The 14,999-nt window shown below is 36.6% G+C and overlaps 1 protein-coding gene across 3 annotated transcripts in view; it reads left to right on the forward strand.

The window, feature by feature from the left end:
• BICD2 (BICD cargo adaptor 2) overlaps nucleotides 1-14,999 on the forward strand; it is a 103,763-nt gene that overhangs the window by 84,658 nt on the left and 4,106 nt on the right. For 2 of the 3 annotated variants that reach the window (XM_070936972.1, XM_070936973.1), the window contains exons 3-7: nucleotides 3,947-4,099; nucleotides 6,333-6,785; nucleotides 8,639-9,661; nucleotides 10,975-11,126; nucleotides 13,251-13,461. In XM_070936972.1, the coding sequence (XP_070793073.1) occupies nucleotides 3,947-4,099; nucleotides 6,333-6,785; nucleotides 8,639-9,661; nucleotides 10,975-11,126; nucleotides 13,251-13,461 (1,992 nt within the window). Of the gene's footprint in view, nucleotides 1-3,946; nucleotides 4,100-6,332; nucleotides 6,786-8,638; nucleotides 9,662-10,974; nucleotides 11,127-13,250; nucleotides 13,571-14,999 lie in introns of those variants that run through there. The other variant, XM_070936971.1, reaches the window with a different exon arrangement.

Here is a 14,999-nt window from a genome sequence, read left to right on the forward strand (position 1 = left end):
CTGGCATTCTCAAAAGGGAAAAAAAAAACCACTGGCACAATTATCAGCCTTGTTCATAAAGGAGGGAGGGAGGGAGAAAGGAAGGAAGGAAGGAAGGAAGGAAGGAAGGAAGGAAGGAAAGAAGGAAAGAAAGAAAGAAAGAAAGAAAAAGAAAGAAAGAAAGAAGAAAGAAAGAAAGAAAGAAAGAAAAAGAAAACTTACTTTCGTATCTTACTTTTCTGTCTGAGTGAAAAGGAAACAGTCAAAATACTTAGCCTGGTTGCTGTGCATATTAGAACTAGGGCAAGAATCTACAAACAAGTTAAAAAAATGGTTCTAACTATAGAAAACGTCTGCTAAAATTTTTCATCTATCAAGAACATCTTGATAGAACATCTATCAAGATGTTCTTGATAGATGAGAACATTTATCTATCTTGATAAATGGAAGCAAGTGTTATCCATTGGAACTATTTATCTGTTGGCCCCTGAAACAAGGGCAGACCCCCATTTGAATGGCTGTTTTAGAAGGTCATTGGAGATTGAAGTTTACACTGAATGTGGTTGTTTTTTATATAAAATTATTATATTAATGTTTGTTGCATTAGTTTTAATTAATGTTTATTATTATATTATTAATTTTTAATTAGTGTTTTGCATTTAGAAATGCTCTGGAGTGATGAATAAATCATTAACCATTAACTTTTGACATGTTGTCTACAAAGCACTTTGATTTTTTCAAAAGCTTGAGTGGGCAGCTATTTTTAAATGAGAAAGCCACTAATTGAAAACAGGCTTCTTACTACAACAGATTTTTCTTGTTAATAGAAAATTGGAAAACACCGCATACCAGAGTGATTCTCAGTTTATGTTAAGATTAATACGTTTCTCTAGTTTCTGGCCATTGAAATGTAAGAACTCTGAGAACTCTGCTTTCAGTAGAAGAAAATCAAGCGATTAAAAAAAGATGGGGCGAGGCTTTTCTGTTTTCAAGAATCCCTAAATACTGTCCCTACAAGCACAAATGCAATGAAAGAATTTATCAGTTGAGTGCAGTACATTGTATATGTATAGTAGTCAAGTGACTCCTGAGGCCAGGTGGAGGGATCTTACTCTGATTAACAGTTCATCAGTAGAAGTCTCCACACATTGTCATATGTGGATGGAAAAGATAGAGTAATTTCAGAATAAGAGTTAAATTCTTATTTTAAAATTAATGTGTCCTATCTATCTTACAATATATACATTGTAAGATAGATAGGAGACACTATCTTTAAAGCAAGAACCTAACTCTTATTCTGAAATTACTCTTTATCTTTTAGTCTGGTATGCAGTAGAAAGGGTTGCATAAGTCATCTATAATATCTTCAAGTCATGGCTGTTACCATTTTGCATTTTTGATCTGAATCAAGGCGAAATAGCTTATGCATGCTCTATTAAAAAAGAATGAGTGAAGTAGCTGAAAGATATCACCATAATTATGATTTTATATTTGTAATTTGGAGAGGGCGGAAGGAGGCTTTCCTGTGCATTCATGAATCTAATTTTCACAAGATTACACCACATGATCTTTATTCCTTCAGAGGCAAATTTTATTAGAACATATATGCTAATTAATTGAGAAAGAAAGGAAATCTCTTGAAGAAAATATATCAAGGGACTGACAACCACCAAGGTTATCCTGTCTCCACATTTGTATTTCTAAATTATACATCAGCTTGAATTATTTGTATCTCATGTGTGAGAAATTTGGGAGGTTTCATTGTAATGAATATTTAAACGGACATAAATAGAAATGTGTTTTTATGGCATTATGAATGGGGCTCGTATTTTTTTCTACAATGAAATTGTGAAAGTAATACCTTTGTACTGAAATTTATTTTTTATTTTACGTATGTCTACAAATCTTTTCATCTTGGAAAAATGGGTGTGTTTATTACCTGTAGAAAGGATAATTCCAACTTAGGTCTGATTTGGTTGCTTAATTTAGAATAAACAAAACTAATTACAATTATGATGCTGCTTCTGCTTCTTATTGGAAATAAAAGAGACAATAAAAGTGACTAAGCAACCTTGAAAAGGCAGGGAAAATTATTGTTATTTTAGTCAATCATTTTTTATTACTTCTCCCTTATTTGTATAGTGAAGACTCATCAGAGTGATGGATCTAAATTATCTTCTTCATTGTTTCTCAACCTCAGCAACTTTAAGCTGTGTGGACTTCTGTCCAGAATTCCCAGCCAGCATGCCTACAATGGACACAGTTTGAAGTTGCTTAAGGTTGAAAAACTTGTTGAATATTCTATGGTTCAGGTTCCCAAGACTCAAGTTGGGAACCAAGGGTTTTTCCTGATATCTCGCTTCCTTTCTTCTCTGTCTATCTTAGTTATACAATTTAAGTGGCTGTTTTACTAATAAATTGCAAAATAAGTATAAACTGTTCCAGGGTTATTATTGCTTCTGAATTCCACATAACAAATATAGCCTTGATCAAACTGTGCACCAGAGTGTCAGAGGTTCCCTTTGAAATCAATCAACTAGATCAATTATTAGGTCCTTTCTTCTTGAGGTGCTGAGAATCTGCAGAGAACTCCAAGGCTAATAAGACTTATCTGACCACAATAACGGATTAATAGTATCCAGTCCAGGGTTGCCAGAGAAGCCATGAATTCCTGAGCCACCTTCTGCCCAGCGGAAGCAATTAAAATCTATCCGTATGATCAGTCTGGGAATATCCCCTATCAATGCAGCTGCAGCATTGATTGGGTAGGGAAGCTGCTTTGCAGAAGGGAGACCTGTATTAGCAGCAAAGTCGTATAGTTCTATAATAACTCTCAGAAATATTAAGCTAGGAAATAGTATACAGTGTGATGGGAAATACCTTGAGAGACAGAGGAAGAGATGCTGCCTAGGACGTGGTTAGAGCCTAGCCTGCAGCTGGAGAGTGGGCAGAGCAAGACGCTCAAAAGGGACCCTCCCTAGCTTCTCAGGCTGTAAAAGAGACTACCAAGATTTGTACTTTCAGATTTGCAAGATTCTATTAATGTAGCCTTACAATAAAGTAGAACTAGCTCATCCAGTCATATTTCCTGTGTAATCTACCTGGGGAGACTGACATATAGGCACTTCCCAATTTTTCTGTAAATACCATATTTTTTGGAGTATAAGACACTTTTGTCTCCCAAAAGGGGGTGAAAATGTCTGTGTGTCTTATAGACCGAATATTGCCGAAGCCCCGCCCACCCGCCATCATTTTTTTGCTTTCGCACACCCCATTTTCGGGCCTTTTTCAGGCCTTTTTTGGCCAGTTTTGAGGGCTTCTTTCAGCCCATTTTTGAGGCTTTTTTCAGCCCATTTTTGAGGCTTTTTTTGGCCCATTTTCAAGGCTTTCTTTTTTTTTTGGCCAATTTTTTCAGAAAAAACAGCCTGAAAAAAGCCTCAGAAATGGGCTGAAAAAAGCCTCGGAAACGGGCTAAAAAAAGCATAGAAAACGGGCAGAAAAAAGCCTGAAAACAGGCAGAAAAAAGGCTGGAAAAGGCCCGAAAATGGGGCCCACGGAGGGCAAAAACTGTTTGTTGATTTCCTCTTCTAAATTTAAGTGCATCTTATAGTCAGGTGTGTCTTATAGTCCGGAAAATACAATAGGTATTGTATTGTATATGAAAAAAATTAACATTGCAAATAATATATTGCCCAGAAGTTATAGGATTATTTAGGTACAGAAAATATCTCTGAATAGTAAGGGAGGAATGCAGAAGTTACCAAAACCCAACTGGATTTTCCCATCATACCACACGATTCCTAGAACATTCTTTACTGTTAAATAACAATTATTGAATATTTATTTCCCATTTCCCACTTTATTTTATTTTATTGTAATTTATAATCTTACGGGAGGAATGTTACTTTGAAAGGCTGGAGATATATATAAAGGCAAAAAGTATTTAATGCTAATGCATGTTTTTCAGATAAATCAAAATGTTGAGAACCAGAGAGGCCGTTTACGAGATGACATCAAAGAGTATAAATTCCGGGAATCTCGCTTGCTGCAAGATTACACTGAACTTGAAGAAGAAAACATCTGCCTTCAGAAACAAGTGTCTATTCTGAAACAGAATCAAGTGAGTATTGTCAAGTTATTGCTGAGCACATTGTAAGCCGCCCTGAGTCTTCGGAGAAGGGCGGCATATAAATCAAATTAAAAAAAAAAAAAAAGTTATTATCTGGCATGTGTCAGCATTCCAAGTAATGCACCCATTCAAAACAGAACTCCGAGGCAGGTAGATTCCTCAAAGAACAGTTTATTGGATACATCATACTGGCACAATTGGTGAAAGCCAACTCTGAAAGTTCCTGTGGTTTTCACCTAATTAAAAGTGAAAGTTTTTCCCTTTCCCCAAGTCATCAGTCACATTTTCCAATAGAGGTGCTGGCTGGTTGCTTGGTTACTCCACTCCTCCTCTCCCAGCCACCTATTGGAATGACCTTGATTCCCACAGGAAAACTTTTTCTTTTGACAGCAAAACCCCAGCTAACTATTCCCCTCCCCCTGTCCCCTCTTCTGCCTTGTGACAACCCTGTAGCCACAAAGATGGCCTTGGCCAGGTTTGCTTCAGGGTTGACAGCATGGTTGTATATGAAGGAAGCATGTAGCTTTTATCCAGCACGTCAGATTTTAGTCCTCAAAATTTCCTAGCTTTGGTGCTATGAGGAAAATGGTAAATAATGGATGTGCACAGATACTATTGCATTGCCAAATATTTCCCTTGGTGTCCATCAGGCCCTTTGAGTGAAGAAGAAGCTGTAAAAACCACAGCAGCTGGCAAATTGTGAAGCAAGACTCCTGCCTAGGTAGTAGAAGGCATCCTAGGGGCTATCTCACACTATTTTCCTGCAGTTGTAATTATTTAGGAAATAGGCAGCCATGTATCAGTGAGGCCACCACAAAATTTCAAAATTTCAAAAGTGTCACAGCTTCAAACTACGGTTGCCTTACACTATAAAGCTTTATAGGTTTTCAGTTTTCTTTTGACTGCTTTTTTGCAACATAGAGAATAAAATAGAATAAAAGAATTGGAAGGGACTTTGGAGAGACCCTGTATCATTTCAGACAAATAGTTGTCCACAATAGAAAGTACACGTTAAAAGGAATGCCTTCGCTCCTGCTCCCAAATGCTTAGGACACAATTGGTTAGAATCAACACCTTTCAGGGAAGGCAGTGGAGGTGGGGTGGATAGCTTGCAGGCAGAGATTGGAAAATCCAAGTCTTAAAGATATTGTTAGGAAAGAGAGGCTATTTCCCCAATTGTATACAGAAGAGAGCCAACAGGAGAAAGTGCGTGTACACCCACACCCACACCCACACACACACACACACATGCATATACACAAACAAACTTAAGGAAAGAAATAATTAGGCCTCTGCAGATAGGTATACCTCATGGTTTACAGACAGACAAAATCCACCCACAATACACTTGGCTAAAACATATATAAAGTCCAAAATAAAACCTCCTTTTAAAAATGAGTTTAGAACATTCCCTCCTGATGAAACGTGGGCTGTTCTTAAAGGCACAGGGAGACAAAAAGGAACACACAAGCAACAGTAACATATTGGGTAGAAAAGACATTGTTTCAATCTGTTTTAGTAAAACTAACAATGAGTTTTCATCAAACTAGACATACCTAGTTCCCAGCTAGAAACTTACAACTTTGTTGCGGCATATGTTTATGATCCAGTTTCCAATTCATTAAACGCAAAGAGTACTATCCTCAATTCCCTGATGTATTACAAGGGAAGTGATCTCTAGGATGTGTATTGTGTGTTAGGTTCGTGTAAGTTTTGTTCTTTATGTAATTTGCAGGATTTATTGAAATGAATAGAAACTGACCTGAGATTTCATATTATTTGATTTTCAAAAGTGACATGTTTTATACCATAGTATAAAATTATACCCTGTTTCCCCCAAAATAAGACATCCCCTGATAATGAGCCCAGTCGGGCTTTTGAGTGCATGGCAATAAGGCCAAGCGTTTCAGGGTTCAAAAAAATATAAGACAGGGTCTTATTTTTGGGGAAACACAGTATTATATAAAATAATTCAGAGGAAAACCCATAGGTAAGAGAGAACAAATTTTAATTAAGAACACAAATTTATAATATCTTGTTGTTATTGGTATTAGGAAGGTAACACTGAGGAAGCATTACAAAAAGAGTTTGAAGCTCTCTATGCCATCCTTCTATTTCTTCCTTGGTTTTTTTGTAGAGCTTTTACTACTTTAAGTGGAACATTTTAACATTCCTTCTTTCATGCTTGCTATCAGGTATTTTAGTGACACCTTTTCTGTAACAGGTGGAATTTGAAGGGCTGAAGCATGAAATCAAAAGACTAGAAGAGGTTACAGAATTCCTGAACAGTCAATTAGAAGATGCCATAAGATTGAAAGAGATATCTGAACGCCAGCTTGAAGAAGCCTTAGAAACCCTGAAGACAGAACGTGAACAGAAGAATAATCTTCGGAAAGAATTATCTCATTATATGAATATCAATGACTCCATGTATACCAGCCATTTGAACATCTCTTTGGATGGACTGAAGTTTAGCGATGAGACCACCGAGCCCAATAATGACGAGATTGTGAATGGCTTTGAACCAAATTGCCTGAGTAAAATCAACAGTGGCAATAATAAAGCATCAACACCCAAAAAATCCGACAGCTTCCCTCCAGCCCCTAGTTTGGTGAACGATCTTCTGAGTGAGTTAAATATATCTGAAATCCAAAAATTGAAACAACAACTAATGCAAGTAAGTCTATACCATACCTATTCCTTAAATATGTGCATATCAATTTCTTAAAATTAAGCGTTTCCAAAAATATATACTGGTTAGAGATTTTATTTCATTACATGAGGTTGCTGAAGTGAACTGTGGTATTTAACTTTGATATTGGCTCTATTTGAAATGGCAAATAGAATAGCCTAAGTTCGAAAAAGTTTGGGATGTGATAGGTCTTACTCCTTTATACAGTGTTTAGGAAAATAATGCTTTCAATTATCATAAAGTAGAAATCTGTTAAAATTTGAAGTCCACTGATAATAGATTTTACTTGGACTGCCCTGATGTTTAATTTTGTAAAATTCTTGCATTACAGGAAAGCACATTTCATTCTTGTAATTTATGTCAGTGATATCAAGATTAATTTAAATAATTTATATGTATTAGCTGAAATCTCATGAGATGGGTAAATAATAAAGACGGAAAAATTTTAAGAGTTAAAGGTAAAAAAAAACTAATTAAAAATCCAAAACATGGATGCCTATGAGACCACATAAAACTATATAATGTTGACTACGTTTTTAAACATTACTGTAGATTGTACAGTGTAGAGGCATTTTAAATAGTTTACTAAAATATGACCATCCACAATTGACTACTTTTCTAGATTGCCTTAGTTTAAGTATCATTTTAAAGAGTAAAGAATTTCATGCAAAATCAAAGTGATTATTTTATATGAAGAGAAAGTGATTTCATTTTGTATATTTTTGTCCCAGGAAAAAGTATGAATGAACATTACAAAAATATATGTTTATCATAATAGGTAGTAGAATTTTCTTTGATCATCAATTAAACTGATGTGAACTAGCTTTACTTATATAATCAGTATATAATATTCAAGTAGTCCTCACTTAATGGCCATAATTGGGACCAGCAACTCCTTTGATAAATGATGCAGTCATTAAGCAAGACATCATGTGACCATGATGGACTTGCATCCTCACTTTTGATGCAGTTAAGCAAGTCAACTGTGATCATTAAGACATCACATGACTGCATCTTTATTGTCTTCATTGACTGAGTTGGTGATTGCGTGCCTACAAGGACATTACAGGGGTCATAAATGCAATTTACAATTACCAATCACAAAGTTACATTTTCAGTGCTGTCATAACTTCAGACAGTTGCTAAAGACGGAATTCATTAAGTGAGGACTACCTGTTACATTCTCTTATAATCAAAACAAATTTAAGAAGTTGTTAGATATTGATATTTATGTGTTCGTTTATATTTCATGTTTCTAAACTGCCCATCTCCTCAAAAAGGGGCATTGGGTGATCTATAAGTTATTATTATAATTTTCAGTATTATAACATATTATTTCCATTTAGCATAATTACCTAAACTTCACTGTTATATCATTAAAGCCTCCAAAAAAACTTGAGGTTGCAACTTATTTGGGTGATCAGTGATCAAGGGACAATGCAGTCTAAATTCTTACACTGAGTTGTATTCTTTATTGAGGCAGAGTAAATAGTAATCCATCATGAATAACAAATATGTCTACCTGTGAGAATTAAACTATGTTGTGTAATATATTTATCCTTAACATCTGAATGCATTTTCAATTCCGGTACTATAGATGCCTATAATTTGGTACATTTTTCATTGTAAATCACAAAGAGCAGAGAACGAATTGTACTATAGGTTAACGATTCCAAATTCTGGAAATCATAGCTTAAAACTTTTAGATCCAATAAATCTTATAATAATATTTCTTGTTACATTTAGCTGTAAAGGCCTGATGCCAAATTTAGATTTTTCACTTATGAAAAATAGGAACAGATTTGAGTTCAGAAAATAATAGTTATTTTTCATTATAGATGGAAAGGGAAAAAATGAATCTGTTATCAACACTCCAAGAATCACAAAAACAACTGGAGAACACCCGGGGTGCACTTTCTGAGCAGCATGAGAAAGTTGGCAGGCTCACCGAGAACCTCAATGCCATGAAAAAACTCCAGGTCAGCAAGGAACGTCAGTCTGCTCTTGACAATGAGAAAGAACGAGATAGCCATGAAGATGGAGATTATTATGAGGTTGATATAAATGGCCCAGAGATCCTGGAATGCAAGTATAAGGTAGCTATGGCAGAAATCAGTGACTTGAAAGAGGAACTTAAAGCTGTCAAGGCTAAATATGAGGAATGTGAATCCAAATATGAAGAGGATAAAAGCAGGTACGAGACAGAAAGTCAAGCCCTGACAGAAAAGATCAGTTCTTTGGACAAATCTAGTAGACAAGATAGGGAGCAGGTCATCAGGCTGGAGAAGGAACTCAGGAAAGTCACTGATGTTGCCGGGGAAACCCAGGGCAGCCTTAGTGTAGCCCAAGATGAACTGGTCACCTTCAGTGAGGAATTAGCCAACTTGTATCACCACGTATGTATGTGCAACAATGAAACCCCCAACAGAGTGATGCTAGATTACTACAAACAGGGCAAAGGAGGACATACCAGTCCAGAGGTCAAAGGCCACAGATCACCAATCCTGCTCTCTAAAGGCTTATTGTCAATAGACTTAGGAAAACCAGAAACCGGGAGTGGTGAAAGCAGCCCTTCACCAGTTTCATCCCTCCCTTCACCAGTATCTGAAGTATCCCGGAAGGAACCTATGAATGTTTACAACCTGATTGCCATAATCCGTGATCAGATCAAGCATTTGCAAGCAGCAGTAGATAGAACAACTGAACTGTCACGGCAGCGGGTGACTACCCAGGAACTTGGGCCAGTAGTGGACAAAGATAAAGAGGCACTTATGGAAGAAATTCTGAAGCTGAAGTCTTTGCTAAGCACCAAGAGAGAACAGATTGCAACACTGAGGACTGTACTAAAGGCCAACAAACAGGTGAGATTTAAACTACACAGAGAAAGGATTCAACACACACACACACACACACACACACACACACACACACACTGATATACATCCAGAAATGTAATTATAGTAGCTCACTCATTGCTCTTTTTGTAAGAATCAATTGCTATTTTATACCCCAGATAACTGTCAGCTCTTAATATAATTGACATTACATTACACAGAATGTGGCTCATTATGGTATCATAGAAACTTATTCCCAGAAGGTCCATCATCCTCCCTCTTGGAATAAAGGTTCTTCCATAATCCACTCTTCTTAATTCTTATGACTTCTGGGTCAGTCTCTCTAATTGCCTGCATAGCCATTCTCTCCCACCCCACCCCTCTATTTTGCTAGTCTGATTGAAATAAACAAATCTATCATGAAGCTATTTTTGGATTGTTATGTCTAAGTCTAAATTGATCCATCTAGATTGAAGGTGACAGACTGGAAAAGATGCAGAGAAAATCTCTTTTGACAAATAGTAATTAAAGAAAAAGTTACCAAGGAGAAGGCAAGACCAAAATATATAAATTTATATATAATGAGGGTAAAGTGGTTATAAATAAACATTCTCTTCTCACCCCCAAAGTTTGGCAACTTGCATAGCTTAATCATTGCTTAAATGGTTTTAAGGCAAAATTAGACATATCATATGGATTCCAGGGTGGATCATATGGATTCCAGAAATCCAGGATGGATTTATCAGTGAGTAGTCTGAATAGTAATAATAAAAGTATGTCACTAAATAGAAGTTGTCAGAAAGGAAGTAAAGAATATTGGTTTGAATGCTTTTTGAAGACATTTTGTTATTATTGTTTATAAAGCAGGAAATCAAGAAAGATTCATAGTATCAGGATTCATTTCTCTTTCCTTATTCCTTAATCCCATCAGTGTAGGTGGTAGAAGCAGCAATGTTGGAAGGAGTAGGCCTGATGAAAATCAAAGCGGTAAGATGGTAGAAGCAGCATAACAGAAATCTTTTTGTTTGTGCCGTGGTTTTTTTGACACTTCCATCACAGACATCATTGGGAAGAAGGGTTTGGGTAAAATATTGCTATTAAAAGGCTATTCCCCAATGAACTCCTATCCAAAACATTTTTGTTTCTTTCTTAGATTTGCATATTAAAAGTATCTTCAGAAATAACGAATTATATTTTAATTGTTCATTAGATTAATTGCCTGCATTATCAAGTCTTTATCTGGGTGTGTGAATACTTTAACATCCTCTTTATCTGACTAGCTTATAGAAGCTTACAATAAGTGTGGATCTTTTCTTTTTCTCCTTTCGGGAAACAATCAGACAGCAGAAGTTGCCCTTGCAAACTTGAAAAGCAAATATGAAAATGAAAAGGCAATGGTTACAGAAACAATGATGAAGCTGCGCAATGAACTGAAAGCTTTAAAAGAAGACGCTGCTACTTTCTCTTCTCTGAGGGCCATGTTTGCTACCAGGTAAAATTTAGCAAAAGATGGTTACCGCAAATAAAATTGTTATGTACGTTTATAGTAGTCAGCTTGAAAGTAGACAATTGCTGAGGACAAGCATTATCATGAAAAATATTTGTGCTAACTGCTATGAGAAATTAACGGTTACTGGGATGGAAGACATAATGAAGGAGCTTTTTGCCAAGAAGGACTGGACAAACACTGATGGGTGGAATAACATTGAATATTATTAGATAAAGTTTGATAGCATGTATGTCTAAATCACAATTTTTAAAAATCACATGGGAGAAAAGTTGCTGAATGAATTAGGTTTTCCTCACCATTATTGGAACCTTTTCAATAAAACAGTGGCGTTCTCTTGAGATAGTTCACAGGGCTGAAGTTTATGATCTTGATCAAGATATTAATGTGGTGGCATTTGAGTAAAAGGCTGAGTGGTAATTCAGGAAAGGATGAGAATAGAATATTAAAAATCATAGCCTTGAATGAAAGGGTTTGTCAAGTTTAAAGTTTGTCAAGAAAGCTTTAAATATGAATCGTTATTCACGCCCATGCTAATCAAATTTATCTAGTACCTGTGTTTGTACATCATACTAAAGCAAATACAGGTTCTCCTTGACTTATGGTAACAATTGAGCCTACATAAGTTGTTGTGGTCATTAAGTGAGTCATCCCCATGATTGCCTCACTCAGTGTTTGCAATCCCAGCTCCGCTCTCCCACTGCAATTGTTAAGAGACCACACTGGAATATCTTGGGTTGGGAGAGGCCTGGGAGGCCCAGCACCCATTAGCCACACCACTCCTAGTAAGTTTGGGCATTCTGTCTGCCCAAATACAGGGGTCCACTTCAGGGGTGAAATGCTCCCGGTTCGGACTGGATTGCCCGATCCGATAGCGATGGCGGGGAGGTGGTTCAGAGAACTGGTAGCAAAAATCCCTGCACCCCCCCCCCCCGCCCCAACATGCCCAGCTGAGCCGCACAATCATCAGAGGCTTTTTTTTTTTTTACTTTTAAAAGCATTTTTTTCTACAACCTCTTCCAATGAAAAAAATGCTTTTAAAAGTTAAAAAAAAGCCTCTGATGATCGCGCGGCTCAGCTGGGATTGTCAGAGGCTTTTCAAAGCATTTTTTTCTGCAACCTCTTGGCCGAAGAGGTGGTAAAAAAAATGCTTTGAAAAGCCTCTGTCAATCAGACAACTCAGCTGGGATCGTCAGAGAGGTTTTTCAAAGCATTTTTTAAAAAGCCTCTCTGACGATCCCAGCTGAGTTGTCTGATCGACAGAGGCTTTTCAAAGCATTAGAAAAAATGCTTTGAAAAGTTAAAAAAAAAAAGTTGGCCACGCCCACCCAGTCACATTACCACCACCACCACCACAAGCCACACCCACACAACCGGTAGTAACAAATTTTACATTTCACCCCTGGTCCATTTACTTTCTGTGGCAGCTGCTGACAAGTACACCCAGCTACTATAGAAAGCTAGACAATGTGATGTTTCCAAAGGTGGAAAGAGCCTTGGAACCTTGCAAGGGCTGGTACCCATTGCACAATGTTAGAGGCTCTTTCTAGCTTCTAGCCTTAAAAAAAATACATATATAAATAAAGCAGTTGTAATTCAGCTAAGATCTATTTGAGAGTGAAGGTTCATTCTCCGAGCTCGTGGGTTGGTTTCTGAACATTTCATTACCAGGCTAGGTAACATCTTCAGTGGAGTTTAGGGGATGTCAGTGTCAGTGTTCTTCTGTTTATAAGGGCTTCGTGTGGTAATAAATAAGATCTGTTTCTTATTTAATAATTAAAAGGAATTGTTTGATTTTTATATGGAACATCAGGATTCCTTGTTTAGATGGCAAGTCATTGCCACACTAGTACAATACCCTACAATACAGTAACACCATTTAGTTAATGTAAACCCTTTGTGTGTTCATTCCCCTTCAAGCAGCATAGCCGTTGAATCCGGTTTTCAAGAGGTCCTTTGGAGCTTGAGAGCACCAACATTGCACCTCTCTATAACACTCTACACTCCGCACATGTGAATAGACTATTCCTACGAGTTATAAATGCATTCAAAAGGCATATCTGAATCAATTCTTGTAGGTTTGCACTTAAAAGTGCATTTTTGTTGCAGGTGTGATGAATATGTCACTCAGCTGGATGAAATGCAACGCCAGCTTGCTGCAGCTGAAGATGAAAAGAAGACCCTCAACTCCCTGCTTCGCATGGCAATTCAGCAAAAGCTGGCCCTGACCCAGCGCCTTGAACATCTTGAGTTGGATCATGAGCAGTCCAAAAGGGTGCGCACAAAATCTGCATCCAAAGCCAAGAGTAGTAACCCTAGTGTAAGTCACATTCGATCATGTGGAGACAAGTCGGAAGGCTCTGTGCTTAATAACCAAGTTTTTTGCAGTGATAAGTATAAGATCTGTTGTGATTAAAGAAGAAATTAGGAAGCCGTAAACACACGTCTGATGTTTGTGCTTTTGAATGTCAGCATTAATCCCCACTATATTAATATTGCAGTGATGAGTGGATTTATATTAGTATGTTGTTAAACCATGTAATACAAGGTGTATTATAGTGGTCTTAACTTGTAACTGAGTCACAAGCATGGGTGGGGGAAAGGCTGTGAAGAAGTTAATGGTGGAAGAGTATTTGCTGTTTCCGCAGTGAATGGCTTTGGTTTTGTGGATTATGGGTAAGTGCTAAAGGAGCATATCAGGTACAGTCTACATGCTGTTACTAACTGTAGCTTGTCTAGCACAAATGGGATGCTTTTCCCAGAGTTGTAAGTTTGTTTCCAGGGATGGAGACAGCAAAACTGTCTCCATGGTTAGTAGTTTTGAGAAGTGATGGTATCCAGCTTCTAAAATCAGAAGTACAATGGGAAGATGATTAAATTTGCTGCAGCGCTTAATTGCTGTCATTATCATTATCTAAAAGTTCAAAAAAAAATTCTCTAAATTTAAAATATGAACGCAAACTATGGGAAAGAAGGAAACCTTCTCAAGCCCTTTATTTTCTATCCCTGCTTGGCTTCTTGGGCTTAAGCTATTTAAAAAATTGCACATTAAAAAAATATGCAATGTAATATTGCCTATTTGGGAGGAGAATTTAATGGTTAAGGAAAGCAAAACTAGAACACTACATCAGAGCAGATGTGATGTAGGAAGAATATACTACACTACAATGATAAAATATTATGGTTTCTGGCAATTAATATGCCAGGAGGAAAGGGGAATTACACATTGGACATTTATCTAGTATTAAGCTTATTTAATTTTCCTTGATTTTAGTGGGACAATTGCATAATTGTTTTCTGCTGCAATCAAAGAGATTACATAATGCTTAGAGGATGTCCATTATTACTATCTATGTGTATAGAATTAATAGGAGTATGTTCTAGTATTGTCAAATTGCAATGCAGTTTCTCCTTAACTGTCAGTATTAGAGCTTTATAGGATAGTATTAATGAGCTCTAAGTTTTGTTTAAATAAAACAAAATTGTATTTCTTATGCAACCACACACTTCACAGGGCTCTACATTCTAGGCACTGGAAACTAAATGATTAGTTTATTCTTGGTTATGCCTAATTGTGAGGTTGATTAGCATAGATGTATTCATTGATTAAAAATACTTCGTCAAACTTTTAAGGGGCCTTTTTAGCCACTTAATTTCAATACACTAGATTTTTTTAAAAAGTGTACTTCATAATTGGTGCCTAAAGAAGGGGGAATGACACAAGAGGGGAAAAATATGTTTTTTTTTAAAAAAAAAAAATTATGGTAAATCCAAGGAGCACAAAAAGGCACACTTAAACAAAAACAAAATAATTCAGAAGTGCCTAGCCTCAAACATTATTTTAATGTAAAGCCCTGT

Source organism: Pituophis catenifer, unplaced genomic scaffold, assembly GCF_029215685.1.
Source record: "Pituophis catenifer annectens isolate HBS135680 unplaced genomic scaffold, rPitCat1.0.hap2 SCAF_2, whole genome shotgun sequence".
NCBI classification, from domain to species: domain Eukaryota; kingdom Metazoa; phylum Chordata; class Lepidosauria; order Squamata; family Colubridae; genus Pituophis; species Pituophis catenifer.